The sequence below is a fragment of the Macaca mulatta genome, chromosome 17 (assembly GCF_049350105.2).
Source record: "Macaca mulatta isolate MMU2019108-1 chromosome 17, T2T-MMU8v2.0, whole genome shotgun sequence".
Lineage (NCBI taxonomy): Eukaryota > Metazoa > Chordata > Mammalia > Primates > Cercopithecidae > Macaca > Macaca mulatta.
The window spans coordinates 25242273-25261941 of NC_133422.1; the positions used below are offsets into that span (position 1 = coordinate 25242273).

General features: G+C 36.6%; 1 protein-coding gene across 18 annotated transcripts in view; it reads right to left on the reverse strand.

Moving 5' to 3' along the window:
- The window catches only part of ZC3H13 (zinc finger CCCH-type containing 13), a 97584-nt gene that overhangs the window by 16834 nt on the left and 61081 nt on the right, over nucleotides 1-19669 (reverse strand). For 10 of the 18 annotated variants that reach the window (XM_015121030.3, XM_015121027.3, XM_077974317.1 and 7 more), the window contains 5 exons: nucleotides 15746-16056; nucleotides 12026-12490; nucleotides 7397-7588; nucleotides 3745-3828; nucleotides 2845-3400 (listed from right to left, as the gene is read on the reverse strand). In XM_015121030.3, the coding sequence (XP_014976516.3) occupies nucleotides 2845-3400; nucleotides 3745-3828; nucleotides 7397-7588; nucleotides 12026-12490; nucleotides 15746-16056 (1608 nt within the window). The remainder of the gene's footprint in view (nucleotides 1-2844; nucleotides 3401-3744; nucleotides 3829-7396; nucleotides 7589-12025; nucleotides 12491-15745; nucleotides 16057-19669) is intronic. The other 8 variants (XM_077974321.1, XM_015121034.3, XM_028837477.2 and 5 more) reach the window with 1 other exon arrangement.

Sequence of the window (19669 nt, forward strand, 5' to 3'; positions counted from 1 at the left end):
TACTTAGCCATTTTGTTTTCTTAAAAAAAACCAAAACAAAATAATGCCTTTTGCAGCAACTTGCTCTCACTTGTAAGTGAGAGCTAAGCTATGAGTATGCAAAGGCATACAGAGTGATATAATGGGTTTTGGAGACTCAGAATGGGGAGGGTGGGAGGAGAGTGAGGGACAAAAACACACATGTTTGGTACAATGTACACTACTCAGGTGAAAGGTGCACTAAAATCTCAGAATTCATCCAGGTAACCAAAAACCTCTTGTACCCCAAAAACTATTGAAATAAAAATAAAACAAAAACATTGCAACACATGTATATCCTAGACAGCTCCTTTATATAGATGAGCAACCATGTGGAGAAGGCCCCAGGTGTAATATGACAATTCACAGGCCCAAGCTTGTGTACTACTTTATCCAAAGCTCCTCTCCCATCAATAACTGGCCTATTTCCCCATTTTTCATATCTAATGACATGCTATGACAAGAGAATGGGGTGAAAGTGACACTGTGCAGATGTGAAGAGGATTCAGGAGGCCTTGCCGCTTCAGCTTCTGCCCTCTTGCTATGTTTCTACCATCACATGCAAAGCAGAGTTTAGACTACTGAAGTTCAGGGGGTCAAGTGAAGGAGAAACAAGATGTCCTATTTGCCAGACACATGAGTGAGACAATCCTGGGCCTCCAGGCCCAGCTGCATTGTCAGATGGAATGTTGATACATGAGTTACTCCAAGTGAGACCAGCAGAACAACCACTCTGTTGAGCCCAAGAAAAACTGCCAATCCATAGAATCATGAGCAAATAAATGGTGGTTGTTTTAAGCTACTAACTTATGTGGTGATGTGTTACACACCAAGAGATAACTGATAGGCTGGAATAAAGTGAAAATTTAAAACATGAGATAAAGTATTTCAAGGAAATACCTAAATAAACACAATTAGAGTAAAATAAAATACGGCAATTTGGCAAACCTTCTACATAACAGCAGTTAAAAAAAGTGCTGGATAAACTGAACTACTGAGATGACAATACAGTTAATGAAAGATTAAGATATTAATCTCACATAGTTTCTGTTATAGAGTTATTCAACTTCTAAATTTCTGGGGTCATTGTCAACTCTTAGATTGTCTAACCATGAAAAACCAGAAAAACTTTTGCTATTATAAGCAGATATCAGAAGCATGAAAAAAATACAGTCTGAGTATCCCTTATCCATGAAATGCTTTGGGTTTTGAATATTTGCATTGTACTTACTGGTTGTGCATCCTTTATCTGAAAATCTGAAATGTTCCAATGAGCATTTCCTCTGAGTGTCATGTCAGCACTTAAAAAGCACTAGATTTTAGAGCATTTCAAATTCTGAATTTTTGGATTTGGGATGCTCAATCTGTATTAATGAAAACATAGGACTGAATAAAAGATAAATAACAAAGATTTCAGAATTTTCATCTTAGAAAATAAAGAGGTCAGAAAAGTGGGGGATGGGGAGGGCGGGAATATGTACCTGTGCCTCCATGTGTTAAAAAAGATATCTCTGAAGTTTATGTTCAGGTAAGATTGTTCAAAATGTAAGGAGAGGGAAGCAGGAAAGTAATCCAGGGGGTGTACTACAGAAACCATGGCTGCAAATTAAAGAGTAGCCAAGACCTAAGGGAAGAAGGTTCTACTTCTGTGCTGCGTTGTTTGGCCCTAACCATAACCCACAATAGGGAGGATGAAAAAAGCCTAAAGTAGGCAGCCTGTATTCACCCTGTGGCAAACGAGCTGGAGGTAGGAGCAAGAAAACTGAAGATACATAAATTATTTTCTCAGTATGTTTTGGCAAGGTAAACCAGTGTTTATCCCAGTTGGAGGCAAAAAAGCAGTTAATTCTAGTAAGTTTTGTTTTGTACCCATAGAACTTCAAAATTGACCAATCAGAGTCTAGAATTCTCATGAACACTGTGATCAGCTTAGTCAATTACTGTCTCCCCATCAACTAATGAGAGCCCCAACACAGAGAGGACTGCAAAGCTGACAGGGACAACTCTGGGGCCATCTTAGCCATCATTTGGAGAAAACCTTTCTGAGACTGAAATTAATACAGAGGGAAACTGGAGAGACGGAAACTGCTAATGCTTTGTTTGAGAATCTGGATATAGCCACATCAGAACAAGCAAAAGCTAATCTCCAACTTCCTAGATATTTGAGCAAGTAAGCTCTTTTTTGGTTAAAAGGGGGTGAGCGGGGGGGAATGACCTCGATATATGAGATGCCAAGAACACATCTTTTGACCCCAAAGAACTACTCCACAGCACAAGAGAAGACACTTCCTTTTCTCTCATCTTCGAACCATGCAGTGATTACAAGGATTCCCTCAGTTCTAAAACATTGTCAATGCTTCCTGCAGCCTGGGGTAGTGACTCCATAATTACAAGCACATAAAATTCATGAAGGATCATCAGAATGGCACAGGTGATATCCCTTGGTGACTAGTCTAGGTGATGTGATGGGATACAAGTTCACTGATTCCTGTCTTAATTTAAAAATTGCTTTTTCTAGACAACTGAAAAAACTTTTTTTTTTTGGAGACAAGGTCTCCACCCAGGCTAGAGTGCAACAACATAACCTTGGCTCACTGCAACCTCTGCCTCTCAGGCTCAAACAATCCTCCCATCTCAGCCTCCCAAGTGGCTAGGACTACAGGCATGCGCCACCATGTCCGGCTAATTTTTGTATTTTCTGTAGAGATGGAGTTTGCCATGTTGCCCACTCCTGGCCTCAAGGAATCTGCCCGCCTTGGCCTCCCAAAAAGTGCTGGGTAAATAAACACCAGATACATATAATAACTGACTGATAATTATTCTTACTTTGATTTTCTTTCATCATGTCCATCTCTTGGATTCCTATCTTCTCGGATCTCTTCTCGCTTTTCTCTGCGGTCATCTCGTCCTTTGTCTTTGTCTTCCCAATCCCTCTGGCGTTCTCGTTCTTTATCCCTTTCTCTCGCTCTTTCTCGTTCCCGTTCTCGCTCTCGCTCTCTCTCCCGTTCTCGCTCTCTTTCCCTCTCTCTTTCTTCTCTTTCTCGTTCCCGTTCTTTTTCCCTGTCTCGCTCCCTCTCTCTTTCCCGCTCTCGATCGTGGTCTCGGTCTCTATCCCTTTCACGATCTCTCTCTTTTTCTCTTTCTCTCTCTCGTTCCCTAGCACGCTCTCTTTCTAGTTCTCTCTCTTTTTCTCTTTCCCGATCCCGTTCACGTTCCCTCTCTCTCTCCCGCTCCCTGTCTCGTTCTCGTTCCCGATCTCTCTCTCTAGCCCTTTCATCTCTTCTATCATCCACTCTGTCTACTCTTCGTTCCTCTCTTCTTTCATCACGCTCAAGCTCGTCATTCCTTCCCTGATGTCGAATTGGTGAGCTTGGTCTTTGATCTACAATGAAAATCAAGTTTTGTCAGTGATTAATTTGACAGATAACCTATTGGTAAGACAGTATGGTAAATCTTAAATTTTATCTGTGTATAGGGTCACACTGGCAACAAATTACAAACCAAGTAGCATATTTAATTTTAACTTAATATCCAAGTAACAATCACCCCTAGACCTTAAATTTTTTAAAGATAATTTTTATTTGCCCTCTAACTACCATGTTTCCTGCTCCCCGTCAACCCCCTTCCCCACTCCCACTGATCCACCTTTGATCTTTCTCTGCATGCTCCCTACCCTACCTCCAGCCCACTGCTCCAACCCCACTTTCTGCCATCTCTACCCTTCACCTCTGATCTTCTCTGTCCCCCCAGCAGGACCTGAGAACACTGGTGGCAAAGGATAGGGGCAGCAGGAGGTGTAGAACATAGGAGCTGAAGGAAAAAAAAAATTTCCCTCGTAAGTCACACCTCTAATTTCAGGCCAAAATATATACAAATCAAAGTGCAGCTATTATGTGAGGAAAATATAGTGAACAAAACATATGTCAGAATTTGTTGCTGCAATATCAATCTCTTATCATGAACTGTAATATTAAGGGTACTGATGTCTAGCAATCTTGAAATAAATGTAAAAAGTGTTTCATATTAGTGATATATATTTGTAATTAATAACCAATTACTAATAAATTAGAAGCTTTACTTAATTATATAAATGACTACTCAGATGAAGAGCTGTTTTCTTAAAATGTTAACTGATAACCTCATCACACTTTATTTAAATTTTTTTCCATGTACACACAAATCACATAAACAGAGTAAATGAATGCATGCTGCCCAAATACCCCGTTGAGCAGAAAATTAGTCTGGGATAAAAAAACGTATACGAGGATGGCATGAACTTTTTCAAAGAGATAGCCATTTTTCAAAGCAACTACTGTAGTCTGATCTAGGCTACTGTGATGTTTCCATTTACATACTATATATCTACTGGTTGTTCGATAAAGATCATATTATAATACGGCCAACAGGTTGGTAAGTGGAACATTTAACATCAACTCATTAAGCAGAATAATTTTAGGATGTTTCTAGGAAGGGTTCAATATGGTATTTTGGATTTCCCTTCCTAATCACTGATTAAAAAGACAAGTTCTATCTATCTTTACTATTTTAGAGGTTATAGACCCAGATACAAACGATCATAGCATTTTAAAACGAAATCAAAATGAAATCCTACACAGTCGCTTCTCCCCCTTTCTATTTAAAAACAGAAATTATGCTCCAGAGTTGTCTTCCCAATGTCACAGAGATGGTAGATGCATTAGAAGTCAGTTTTCTTAAACGCTTTTACTTTTGATGAAACCAACTGAAAGTAGTTCTTCTGTATCATACTTTGGATTCCTAGAATGCTATCTACCCATCTTTTGTATTGTATGAATTCCTAGTTTGAAGGAGTCATACCAACATCATAATCATTACAAGATAACCTGAAACAAATTCAATACCATAACTTATAGCAAATCATACTTTAAATTTCTAATTACAGCAATATCAGCAAATAGACTATTCAGACATGCTTTTATGAGACATATAATTTTATTTTCCCAACCAAAATATCAATGCTTTCTTCAAACGAAAATGCAAAGAATATAAGAACATCACTTTAATATGTCTAAACTATCTTCCCCTATCTTTCCCCCAAAATGTGTTATTCAAAGATGTGCTTCTACTTACACATTTCCTTATTTTAATAAACGACATACCAATTCATTAAAGCTGATAAATCTCTGAGTTGTCTAAGTCTCATCATATCCAAGTACCATCAACTTCACTTCTAAAATATTTCTTTGTTCCTTTCTCTATCCCCACAGATATAGTTATTAACTCAGACCTTGATCAGGTCTTCTTAGATGCCTATGTCATCAACAGTCTAACTAATTGGTATCCTTGTTTTCAATCTTTCCCAACATCCTTAATATGTTTTTGATGAAAATTATTTCTTCCAACTGCTTAAAAGCAGTTATCTTGTAGGCAGTGAAAGGCAATTAAAATCAAATTTTTAGCCTGACTAGGCTAAACTTAGGTCATTTACTACCTGGCCTATAGTCTTTCATCAGTCCTTTTCTCTGGCTTCTTTTCTACCTTGCCAATTATAGCATACTCTGACTCCAATGTTGTAACATAATTCCTTACTACTCCGAAGCACATGTTTCTTTCAGTCCTGGTGTCTATACATGCTGCACCCTCTCCCTGTAAAGTGCTCCTTCTATAGTTTCCTTTTATCCTTCAGGCCCTAATTCAGATGTCACTTCTTTAGGCAGCTTTCTTGGAATTGCTCAGAATTGAGTTTGCTCCTTTGTCTTCTCACAGAACTTTTATACAGAGTAGTAGCATTTATCCTACTTTGCTTTTTTGGGTGGGGAGTTCTTCCCTCTCCCCATTAAATTCTACAAGGATAAGAATTATTGTACCTCAAGTGCCTAGCAAAGTGCCTAACATGGGTACTCAACCAATATTTGTAAAATATTCATTAGCCTCCAAAATATTTTTTTATTTCAATCATACATCTGATAATTATTGAAGTAGTTACAGTAAAATTAAAATAGAGAACTGAACTCAGAAGACCTGAGTTTGAATTCCAGCTCTGGAACCTACTTCTCTATAATATTGTAATCTTACTACTCTTAGATCTAATCCCCAAAACTCTGAAAACATGAATTATTTTATCATACCTACACTTACAAGGATATTGTAAAGATTAAGTCAGAATAAATGTAAAGCAATTATCAGAGTTCTTGGCACCTAGCAGAAGATCAATACATGTGGTTGAACTAACCATAAGATTGAAACCAAATGGTACTACTGAATTCAGGCATGAGATGAGAAAAATCTGAGCAAGGATATGAAAATAGAAAAAAAGGAAAAAAGAGATTTAAAAAAAAGCATCACCAGTTCTAAAAGTCCTAGGGAAGAAATAATTTCAGATATCAAAACAGAACATAGAAACTCCAGCCCTATCTGTAACTAAGGAAATTCTACATATCTTTTAACCAAAATGCATTAGGCTTACCATACAAACTCAACCCAATCAATTCTCCTACTTCTGATCCTATCTATGCTCCCAAAAGTAGACGATGCCTTAGAAACTTTATTATTCTTCTACTACTAACCAATCAAGATATAATATTACCTCTTTGATTCAGCCCATAGTAAAGTATCAATATTCAATTCTCTGGGCCATCAAGTTTCATGCTATATTAATCTAGGCATTATAGTGAACCTTACTTCAGCCAAGGTTAGTAAGACCTTCATAAAATTTTTAATGTTTAAAGGCCCGAGTAAGTACAGAAACAAAAGCTTGCCAAAGAAAGTATTTACATCCTTCTTAAAAGTGCTTCCTAATCTTGCTTCAAAATTGATTTAAGAGATCATCAGATAGATGAACAGAAAAAGTTTTGGCTTAAGACATATAAGAATGCAAAATTAGCTAAAGCAAATACCATATCTTCTCAGGATAGAATACAAATAAAATATTTCTCTAAACAATCCCTAGCCCTATCATTGGTTTTTTTTTTAAAATTTTTTTATTGCTCCTCTCTGAAAGTCCTTATAAAATTCTATTGATCACAGCGAATGAGTGAGTAGCCAGGATACTCAGATGTGAAGTTTAGGTATTTCTTGAATCAGAATTGCCTGGAATGGAACCCAACCATCTACATACTTTAAAGGTTTGTAAGCTATTTGGTTAAGATGAGAGACACACAGCAGGGCACCCAAGTTTTTGCACTTTGTTGCCAGTAGGTACTGGTCACTAGCTATTGACATAATCCCTCCCAAACCATGTGAACAAAGATTATATGAGTATATATAATAGTTTCAAGTGTGTCATCAAGCACAAGCCTTAAAATATATTTTACATTAAATAGTAAATTGGTAACTGTTTTAAAAAACAATTCACCCAATTGATATTATTCACTATTTAATAAAATTCTGTTTGACAAACCTCTCTCTCTGTTGTCGCGACGGTCTCGCTCTCCATGTCTTCTCTCAAAGGAAGAATCCCTTGCTTGATCTCTGTTGTCTCTTTCAGGATATCGGTCTCTTTCAGGATAGCTACTTCGAGTTTCCCAGCTGTCATGATAGTTGCTATTACTACTGTGACTATCAATTTGAGAACCTCTTGAGCTTCGACTTCCTAAACAAAGGACAGTCACACAAATGTTTACCCCATACACTTTATTCAACAAATTTCATCAGTCACAATCTTTCCTCCTAAAAACCACTAATATATATATTTAATATTCCAAAGTGTGGTAATCCCTCCTGAAAAGAGTATCAAGCAATGAATCAGAACAACCAAGGTGTCTAATGACTGACCTGAGTAGACAAAGTTCCAGTTTTCTCTATCTATATAAAAGTCATACGATAAAATTATAAGATTCATTAAAGTTAACCTGTCCCCCCGCCAAAAAAAAAAACTATTTCTTCATATCTAATTCACAGATATATAAAAATAATGAAAAAAATGAGCCGGGCACGGTGGCTCAAGCCTGTAATCCCAGCACTTTGGGAGGCTGAGACGGGCGGATCACAAGGTCAGGAGATCGAGACCATCCTGGCTAACACGGTGAAACCCCGTCTCTACTAAAAAATACAAAAAACTAGCCGGGCGAGGTGGCGGGCGCCTGTGGTCCCAGCTACTCCGGAGGCTGAGGCAGGAGAATGGCGTAAACCCGGGAGGCGGAGCTTGCAGTGAGCTGAGATCCGGCCACTGCACTCCAGCCTGGGCGACAGAGCCAGACTCAGTCTCAAAAAAAAAAAGAAAAAAATGGGTATATATTATTGCTTAAATACAGTTTACAGTGAAAACATTCCAACATAGAACATCAAGGTTAATGACATTAAATTGTATGTGAAAATTTTCATTAACAGATGTGGGAAACAGACATTCACAGTGGCTTTGTTCATAACAGCCAAAACCTGCAAAGTACACTAATGTCTTTCAATGGGTGAACAATTAAACAAACTGTGGCACATGCATGCCATGGAATACTATTCGGCAATAAAAATAAATGACTGATATATGCAACAACTTGGATGAACCCCAAGAAAAAATTATGCTGCGTGAAAAAGCCAATCTCAACAGGATACATAGAGCATTATTCCATTTATGAGACAATTACAGGATAAAGGACACGTAAGAGGCTGCCAGGGGTTGGGGCCGGGGGCCAGGCGAGAGTTGTGGCTATAAGGGGGTAATAAAAGGCAATCTTAGGATGTTACAGATGAGTATCTTGACTATGGAAATGGGCTACACATATGATAAAACTGCATAAAGCTACATACAGACACATACCCAAGTACATGTATACTGGTGAAATCTGAATAAACTCTATGGATTGTACCAATGTCAGTTATTTGGTTTTGATACTACACTACAGGTAGGATGTTAGATGTTAACACTGGAGAAGTTGGGAGAAGGATAAACAAAGTTTCCCTGTACATTTATTTGCAATCTCCTGTGAATTCCTAATTACTTCAAAACAAAATGAAATTAAAAAAAAAACAAAAAAACAAAAAAACCTTTTTTGAGCAGGGAGGGTTAGGAGTAGAGAAAGAAGCAGTACTGGGGCTGTGATAATTTAGGAATATCTGGCAAAAACAGACAGAAACTCTGAGGGCCCTGCCCTTAACCTCATAGAATTACCACAAATCAATCTTGACAAAGATGAGTTCACTCCAAACTTAAAAGAACATATGACAAACTAACCCACCCAAAGTCAGAATCAAAAAGCACTTCCCCAAGATTTAAAAAACAAACAAAAACACAAAGAATATAAATGTAACAGGCTTTTGAGACCTAAAAGAATTACAGCATGATTCTATGGGTATTTTAATAATCAAAATAGATATGAAAAATATTTTAATAATTAAAGACCAGGAAGAAAAAATGTAAAACATTTTTAAAGACTACAAAAAGGCTACCTATAACATCTAGGAATGAATGGGTTAACCATCAAATCAGACGCAGCTAAGAAAAAACTGGTAAACTAGAAGTTAAGCCTGAGAATATGACCTAGAGGCAAAACAGATAAAGAGATGAAAAATTTGCAAGTTAAGAATGAGAGAAGATACAATGAGGAGATTTAATGTGTCTAAAACTATATGTTGTTTAGAGTTACATTAAAAAAAATAATAATAAAGCCTGAAAGGATGGAAAAAGATATATCAAACAAATACTAACCAAAAGACAGCTGCCAGCAAAACAATCTTCAAGAAAAATACAGGCTGAATGCCCTTTATCTGAAATGCTTGGGACTACAGGTGTTTTGGATTTTGGAATATTTGCATTATATTGATTCAGCATCCCTAATCTGAAACATTGGAAATCCAAAATACTCTAATAAGCATTTCCTCTGAGTGTTATGTCAGCTCTCAAAATGGCTGTTGTCAGAGTTGCTAGTGGCAATAGTTGAAAAAAAAGAAAATACATTAAAAAGTTTGAGATTTTGGAGAATTTCAGATTAGGGATGCTCAACCTGAACCTGGCATAAACAGTCATTCTATAATGAATAAAGAAATAAATAACTCATCTTATGTGTACCTAAGAGCAAAGCCTCAAAGTATTCAAACAAAAAAATGATCAAACTATAAGAAGAAATGAACAAATCTACAAATTCCACAATGATAGTGGAAGACTTAACTCACCTCTCTGTAATGACAGAACAAGTAGACTAAGAAAAATTACATGTAGATTTGAAAGTGTAGTTAAACAAACTTTATCTTAGAGACACACTCTGCATTCAACCATTACAAATGCAACTCCCTTGAAAGCATATGTAGAACACTTACAAAAACAGACCACTGAGCCACAAAATAAGAGTTAACAAATACATTTCCCAAAGAACTGACTTTCAACAGAGTATTTTCTGACAACTAAAATGGGGTGAGAGAACTTAATCCTTAACGCAATAAAAAGCATCTGCAAAAAATCCACAAACACCATACTTAGTAATAAAATGCCAGCAACAATCCTTTAAAATCTGAAACAAAGCAAAGCCCACTCTACTTATATTTAACACTGTATTGATAAAGATGCTCAGCAGGTTACTGACAGAAAATTAATAATCAGAAAAGAGCCAAATCAGTCTGTTCCTAGGAACATTTGTTAAGACAATCTAATTAGATCAAGAAAATACAGCAACATCATTTAAATGTAAGATTAATATACAAATGCCAATTACCATTTCCATGTACCAACAAAGCATTAGAAAATGCAATGTTTTAAGAGACACCATTTAGTGACATACGTACACAGTTATTCACTAAAGCATTGTCTGAAAGAGATGAAGATTAGAAAACCAAAATACCCAGTAATGCAGCACTTGCTGACTTTATGGTATATTCTACAATAGATAACATGTGCCAAAAGAAGAAAATAGCTGTTTACCACAAAGAAAGACATGAAAGATATTTTTACTGGTTGAAAACAGTAGGATATAAAATAGTACATAGATTTTTCCACTGTTTTTAAAAATTATTTTTGTAAATCCAGAGGGGAAATCAAATGGATATTTATTTGCTCGCGTAAAATGTTTTTTGGGAAGAATACCTACAAAGCTGGCAAAAGAGTGTTCAGGGTACAAGGGAGGCTTTTCACTATATGTCCTTTTATACATTCAAAATTTTGAACCATGTAAATACATAATTAAAAAATTTTTTTATCTTACAAAATGTAAAAGCACTATTTATAATGGCAACAAAAATAGAGGATACCCAGGGAAAAAAAAATGTAAAAAATATTGGAAATATTATAAATTAAGTTGATGCATTTGAAATAAAAATCCAACAATTTTTTATGAAATTAAAAACTGTTTTCTAAAATTGACATGAAAAAGTAAAGGGTCAAGAAAACACAAGGCAGCTCAAAGAAGCTAAAGGACCCTCAACACAAATATGAAGCTGAAATACTGACCAAGGATTGACTAACAGACCAATGGAAAGAATAGAAGTGATCAAAGTTCTGCAGCAGTGTTTGGGGAGAGGGGAGAAAAGCAGGTGGAGGTAAAGAGAGGTCATGATAATTAAGTCTCAGCAGTTTGGAAATAGTTACAATATATTTAAGTCATTTGGGTGATAGCAAATACTTTTTATGAAAAGAAAAATGGCTCAAGATAATGACATGTGGCAGTTTGACAGGGTCTGAAGCAAGTACAAACACTGAAGAATACACAAATCAGTCATTTCTGATGCCAACAATTTTGAAAACCCACCACTTTAATTCTACTTTAATTTAATGAACATTTTATCATATTTATACCTATTTAAAAGAAAGTAACTTCCTTGTGATTCTACTTTTTTGTCTGATAGTTATTTTCTTAGTGTTCTACATTAATCAAGATGACAGGCATGACTGGATATAATTGGGGGGGTCTAGCTCAAGCTCCATTTACCTTCTGCTATTTTAACTAGTAATTCTAATTAGGAATTTATAAGGAAGACTATAAATTCAATTAATTAAAAATTACTGCGACAAAATGATAACGAATGTAAGAAACAACATATTAGAAATCTTAGGAGATGTTATACTTTCTATATAAGATATAGTTCATTGACAAGTCAAAAACCTTACCCTTTTCAGGTAACTCAGGAACTCTCCCCCTACTTCTGCCCATTCGGTCATTTCTAATTTCACTTCGAGACTCATTTCTGGACTCATTCCTTATTTCAGTACGAGAACTTTCTTCTCTCAAATGGTTTCGGCCATAACTCCGGGATTCTTCTGGATATGCATCCTCCTTTCGATGAGTATCTCGACCTTCACGGTCCCTGTAGTCATGGGCATCACGAGTGGACCGAGAATCTCTGGGATCACGGCTCTCTTTGGTATCTCTGCTATAATCCCTCATCTCTCTTGAGTCCCGAATGTCTCTGGAGTCTCTTAGTTCCCTTCGGTCCCTAGTATCTCTGGCATCTCTCCGATCCCGACCATCTCGAGGTTCTCTGTCATCTCTGTGGTCTCTAGAAGAGCTCTGATCCTGTTCATACTCTCGTTCTTCTCTTGAGTCCTTTTCTCTGTCTCGTTTGCCCCTAGTATCTATAATGCAATTTTGGAAATCGACTGTAATTGCCTTTACAAAGTTTCAGGAAACTAGACAACATATTTAATACAGAACTTTAAAAATTTTATTACAATGACAATTCATGTTCTTTGCAAAAAATAAGAAGCTAAAATCCCAAAGATAATTAACACTTGATAACAATGTTCTTCATTAGATAAACTCTGAACATGAATTTCCTCTGCCCCGACTTACCTATACTTACAGATCCTAAACAACTGAAACAAATAAGTTGATCTCCTATCATTGATGGCTTACTTTTTAGAAACCACTTTTAAATACAAAGACACTTCAGTTACTTGAATCTTTTCTGTCAACTATTAAGCTAGGTTAAACTAGACCGTATGTGACCTCCTCAAATGTACTTAAGTACTTGAGGGTAGCCTATGGTGAGTAAGCTAGCTGGTTAAGTGATACTGTTATTCACTCTCTTTTCCTGCACTGTTTAATGGTATAACACTCATGTGTGCAAGTCTTTAAAGCTTTCTTAGAGCACTTTCTAGCTGGGTGTGGTGGCATGTACCTACAGTGCCAGCTACTTGGGAGGCTGAGGTAGGAGGATCGCTTGAATCCAGGAATTTGAGTTCAGCCTGAGCAACATAGTAAGATGAGACTTTTTCTCTTTAAAACGAACAAACAAAAAAGCATTTCATAGAAAAAAAAAAATACTTTCACTTTTTAAAAGCTGGACTGAACGACACTGACTATCTGAAAAAACCATGTCATTTTATAATAAAGAAATAGAGACCCAAAACTTAAATGGCTTAGTCAATCCCATAGTTGGAAAGATTAGAAACCACTCTTTACATATATTTAGAAAGGGCATAAACTGATTATAACAAATCTGATATGAAGCCAAAGAATTAACAAGAGAACCTCAAAGAATAAATACTGCCCTTTTTATCAGATTCTTCTGCAAGTTGCTCTTATACTCTGGAATTGCCCTAGTCTGAGGCTATTTTGGCAACTCTAGCAGCCTCATGCCCAAAACATTATAAGTTTACTTCCTTTTCTCTTTGTCTAGTGGCTAGGCCCACAGACTTTCTCATGGACCCAAACATCTTGTAACCACAAGGCCCTCAGACCCTCATCAATAACCTATCTCCCCCACCAATTCCTTTGTCCATATATCCATATCCACAAATCCCGTTTAAGGACAAAGGCAAGAGGCAAAGATGTGACATATCTCCATCCCTTTCTGTGCATAGCTTTCACTTCTACTCCTCCCCCAATACCAGCTGTGCCTGAAAATGTGTTCACTTAGTGCCAGATCTTTTTCTCATGATGCGCCCATCTGTCTTTACAAACACATCTAGGTACTGTATTTTGTTCTTTACCTACCTCCCTATCCTTCCACCAAAATTATCCGTATTTCAGAAAATGATATCTAAATAGAGAGGAACAATTTTTTAAGTACTTACAAAGAACTTAAAACAATTACGGTTTGTTACGAGAAGAATCCCTTAATACAAGCATTTCTATGAGACTCAATTGCTTACTATTTTCCCTTCATTAGTATGTTTAATAATGTTAAGGGAGTTTTCATTCAATAAGAAGTCATTAAATATGTACTATATTCCTGGTCAACTCTAGTTGTTAAATATCTTATTAAAATTTATAGAAAGGTACAACATAAGAGAATTTTCCCATCTTACCAATGTTCCATAAATACTGCTGTGCTGACCTAGTCCCAAAATCATACACACACACAAAAAATTCTATCACATAGGTGCTTTCCCCAGTCCCTGCTTATTTTCTTGAATATCATTCTCATCCACCATTTTCTTGAACAAAAAAACCCGATTAATTATTGCTTGCACTGTTGATAGGAAAAGAATACTAAATTCAACATGTTTCATAGGAGACTGCTGTACTCCACTCACACAGAGGCGCTTAAAAGGCAAATTAAATATAAATGTTGTTGCAAGTAAGCATTTCCGGAGTACTTACTATGTTAAAAAATGAACACAGGAGAAGTTAGAAAACAGACTTAGTAAGTTAAATCTACAAAGACCAGAAGCTTAGATAAGAAGTAAAGAGAGAGATGAGCCGGGCGCGGTGGCTCACGCCTGTAATCCCAGCACTTTGGGAGGCCGAAGCGGGCGGATCACAAGGTCAGGAGATCAAGACCACGGTGAAACCCCGTCTCTACTAAAAATACAAAAAATTAGCCGGGCGCGGTGGCTGGCGCCTGTAGCCCCAGCTACTCAGGAAGCTGAGGTAGGAGAATGGCGTGAACCCGGGCTTACAGTGAGCCAAGATCGGGCCATTGCACTCCAGCCTGGGCGACACAGCGAGACTCTGTCTCAAAAAAAAAAAAAAAAAAAAAAAAAGAGATGAGAGCTATTAAACAGGCTTTATTGCCAGGTAACAATAAAATCTCAGCCTGAATAGGGAGTAGCAAATCCAAAGTTAACTTAATTCTCAGGGATACAGAAAGGAAAACCACTTTGCTCACTTCTTTATTATGACCTAGAAATTTGACGAGTTGGTTTGCAATGACCTTCTGCAATTCCCCCCAGCCTTCACTCCTTTATCAAAACACTTCTGATGCTTTCCAACTATGCTCCCTGATTTGTTGCTTTTCTTCCCTTCACTTCGTTTTCAAAAGACATTAACTCAGCAATTGAAATGGATGCTCTAAGGATCAGATGGCCAAAAATTTCCAGAACTTGAGAGTACTTACTCAGCAGAATATCTTTTATTATTATTATTATTTTTGAGCTGGAATCTTGCACTGTTGCCCAGGCTGGAGTAGGGTGGTGCAATCTCAGCTGAATGCAACCTCTGCCTCCCAGGTTCAAGCAATTCTCCTGCCTCAGCCTCCCGAGTAGCTGGGACTACAGGCGCATGCCACCATGCCCAGCTAATTTTTTGCATTTTTTAGTAGGTACGGGGTCTCACTGTATTAGCCAGGATGGTCTCGATCTCCTGACCTCGTGATCTGCCCACCTTGGCCTCCCAAACTGTTGGGATTACAGGCATGAGCCACCGTGCCCGGCTAGAACATCTTAACTAAAGAAAGCACCAGCTTAGCATAGCTGTAAATACCAACTTGTATATACCTAACAGCTTACATTCCCATGTTGTTAAGCATCTCCTATTGCCCTCAAGAATTCTAGTCTGTGTGTTACAGAAGGCTTAACATAGCAAAGTCCTCCTCCATTTCTTATTACAACAATGAAGCTGGATATCCAATTTTTCAATTAAAAAAATCAAAGTAAAGTACACACCTTCCCTCCTTTCGTGACGTCGATCATGAGACTGTGAAGTTCGTTCATGATCATGTCTCCCTTTCTCTCGCATTGGAGAGCGATGCCTTGGAGGACTCTGCTTTCTCTGAGGAGACGACAAAGAATGTGAAGGATAAGGAGAGGCAGAGCGTCGTAAAGGTGGAGTTAGTGTCCGCTGATAAGATGGTGAAGGAGTTCTTTTTCGACGAGGAGAAGGAGAATGTCTTTGAATAGATGATCCTGATTGTGAGGAAGATGAGTGATGTCTAGAAGATATAGGAGAATGATGCTGTCCTGCTGGGGAAGTAGACCTACGAGGAAAAAGAGTAACAATAAAACATGTATTCCAGAACTTCATTTCTAGCCAAAGGAAAATCTTTAAAAACAAAAAAGTGAATGTAAAAGTATAGCTAATAACTCCAGGATAAATTTTAATTCACGATGCTGTAAAATTATAAGTCAGTCACTTTTTAAAGACGTGACTTAACTTTAAGTCAAGCAGAAGCAACAGTTCAAGCACAGATACGTGGTGCTTTTCTCCCAGGCTTTAGTGCCAAAGTACAGTGCATTTTCCAACATACACCATCTACCCTAACTTAAAGTATGGAATTCACTCTGATAATCTGACAGTGTGAACACGTACTTGGAGGGAGAAAACCCACAAACTATGGCAAAACATACTACTGAGATCTAGATAGAAAGTGGCTGTGAGAATGCCTGTAAATTCATGGCTATGGGAAAAGGGGAGCTAGCATCAGCTAAGGCAAACAAAAAGTCCACGTTGCTTGGGTTGACATTTAGGACGATGAAAGAATCCTAGAGTTAAGGAAAGGATAACAAAATATATACTGTCTTTAACTTAAGTAATCTGCCTTCACTGTGGGCAGCACAAACTGAGAGTTAGTTCATAGTTTGTGGTTCAACTAACGCCTCCTCTATTCCTTGCAAATCATTTTCTTTCACTGCTACCAGAGAAACAACACATAACCTCATGAAACAGATGTGATCATTAAGTGCATCTGAATCACTCCTAGAGTCTATTATGCCTGGGTCTTGTCCACACTTTTGTGCAATAACTAAGAAGCAGCAGCAAATAATGTTTAAAAAACATTCTAGACATGCCTAGAGAAATATATTCCTCAAAGCAATCATCTCACGAGCTAAAAGCTTATTCAAAAAAATTCTGACTTTTTTAGTCAAAGCACTTCTGTAATTATCTTCAGTGTCTATGATAAATATTATTTTAGTATGTACAATGATGGCACAAATCATTACTAATTCTAAACCAGTTTCTCAACCCTAGCACTACTGACATTTTGTACTGGGTAACTCTTTGGAGGAAGGGGAGTGTCTTGCACAAGACATATAGGATGTTTAACAGCATCCCTGGCCTTAACTCACTAGATGCCAGTAGCAGCTCTCCCATTCCAAGGTATGACAATAAAAAATTACTCCAGACATTGACAAACGTCCTCTACCAGGCAAAATCACCTCCAGTTGAGAACCATTACCTTAAACTATGTTGTTTATAAATGATGCCTTAGTAAACCTTCCATCAAAAAAAGGTTTCAATCTATAAACTACTTATAGTTTATAGTTATTTATATCCTACTACTCAAGGTCATGGCCAAGGTCTGATTTTTCACAAAAAAATTTATAACTTCTGGCATAAATGGGTTAACGGGGTCATGGAATATCTGGCTAAATGTTATTTCTGGGCACATCTGTGAGGGATTCCTAAAAGAGTCTGGCATTTGAATCAGTAAACTGAGTAAGTCAGGAAACCGATCTAATATATTAGGAAGAATTTGCAGAAAAGAATTTAGGCAAATAAAAATACCTTTGGGTAACAGTTGACTGAAATAAAAAGTCTGCTAACTAGAACACTACACTCACCTAAACATCAAGTTTTCTGTGACTTGATTAAAGCTTTATGCTTTTAATAAAATAGTGATTTCTTTCTAACATAAAAAGGTAAGCCATAAGCCACTAAAATTTAATTGACTCTAAATAGAAATTTATTAACTTAACAGATAACATGAGTGGAAATACTCAATGGGTCTTAGTCAAATTTGGAAAACCATTTATGATCAATGCCCATTTAAATGCATCCTACTGAACAGAAAAATCACTGCAAGAGTAAAAATTAGAGTCAGTATTTTCTGGTGCTTTTCAATTTCAATTTCAGCTTCATTAGGTTCTAGTAAATTTTTTTATTTTTTATTTTTTGGGGGACAAGGTCTCACTTTGTCACCCAGGCTAGAGTATAGTGGCATGATCATGGCTCACTGCACTCTTGGCTTCCTGGGCTCAAGTGATCCTCCTGCCTCAGCCTCCTGAGCAGCTGGGACTACAGGCACATGCCACCACACTCAGCTAACTTGTTTTATTTTTATAAAGACGAGGTCTCACTATGCTGCCCTGGTTGGTCTTAAACACCTGGGCTCAAGCAATCATCCTGCCTTAGCCTCTTTAAAGTGCTGGCATTATAGGCATGAGCCACCATGCTTGACAGTTCTCGTCAATTTAAAAAACTAAAGAATGGTTCTCCACTGAACTGATATTTTGGTTACTTCTGAGTTTATTTCTGGGGTATACTTAAAATTGTTTCAAGAATGTCTACAATAGCCTTGAGTTATTAGTTCATAAAACTTAAAAAGATAAAACAGTTAATATATACTATCTTTAAAAAACACATTAGGATCCAATCATGCTTCTATTTAACTTGATGTCTATAGCATGGAAGAAAAAACTTCAAACTCAGGATAATCAAGCTATCATATTAAGGTCAGAACACTAATGTGTTGTCAAATAATGGCTTCAACTTTTTAACCATATTTTCTTCTTACTCAACCTTCACCTATGTCCATTCTGCACATATAAAAGGTATGATTCTAAGTAACGAAACTGTCTTGAAATCTGGTGAAAATTAACAGTACTTTGGCTACAGAGTATTACAGAGCTATAGTAAAGTACATTTCCACTTAGAATAGAAGTAACTTCAGATTAATTAGTCATATGATTTATAATTGGCTGGTTTCTTATCTGAGGAAAAAAATAAGTCAAATTTGAAATTCAAATAAAGAAAAAAGGAAAGTTTATTTAATGAAGAGAAGCTTAATACCTTAAAACAAAAATCTGTATAATGTAAGCAAGAGCACTGTGATTTATTGTATACAGGGAAAGTTGATCTTTAGTCTGACTAGATTCCAATAAAACACTTGTTAGTGCTGCTATAATTAGGACATGATGTGGTGTGGAATGAGAATATTCAGGGTATATTTCATTGTGGGAAAAAATGTGAAAATTAAGAAATTTAAAAATAAAAACTCCTCTCATTCAAGATGCAAGTAATTTCACCTGCAAACTAATAGGCTTACCCCAGACTTACTTAAAAATATTAACACCAATTTTTCTCTCAAAAAATGGTTTTTATTTCTCAAATATGAAAATATGCTTACATAATGCAACTAACATTCCTATTTTAACCTTTAAAATCATGGAAAATGTATACATTTTCAAAAACCAAAGGTAATATGGGCACTACCAAAATCAACTCTGTTTTCAGTGATAAAATACAATACAACATAATACACATTTCACAAGTAGAAACATTTAGGTTCTATTACTTTACATACGAAGTTTATACTTATTAAATCACTTTAATTCACTCAACAAATATTAAGTGAGCACATACTAACCTCCAAGTATTATTTTTGGCAATGAGGATACAGAAATGAAAAGAACAAAATCACTAACATGATAACAGTAATGACATTAATAATAGCAAGTAACATATATTGCTACTACGTGCATGACACTATTTTAAGTGCCTGTCATATATTAACTCACTTAATCTTTATGACAATCTAATAAGGTAATTGAATGTGATGGTTAATTTTATGTGTCAATCCATTTATGCCC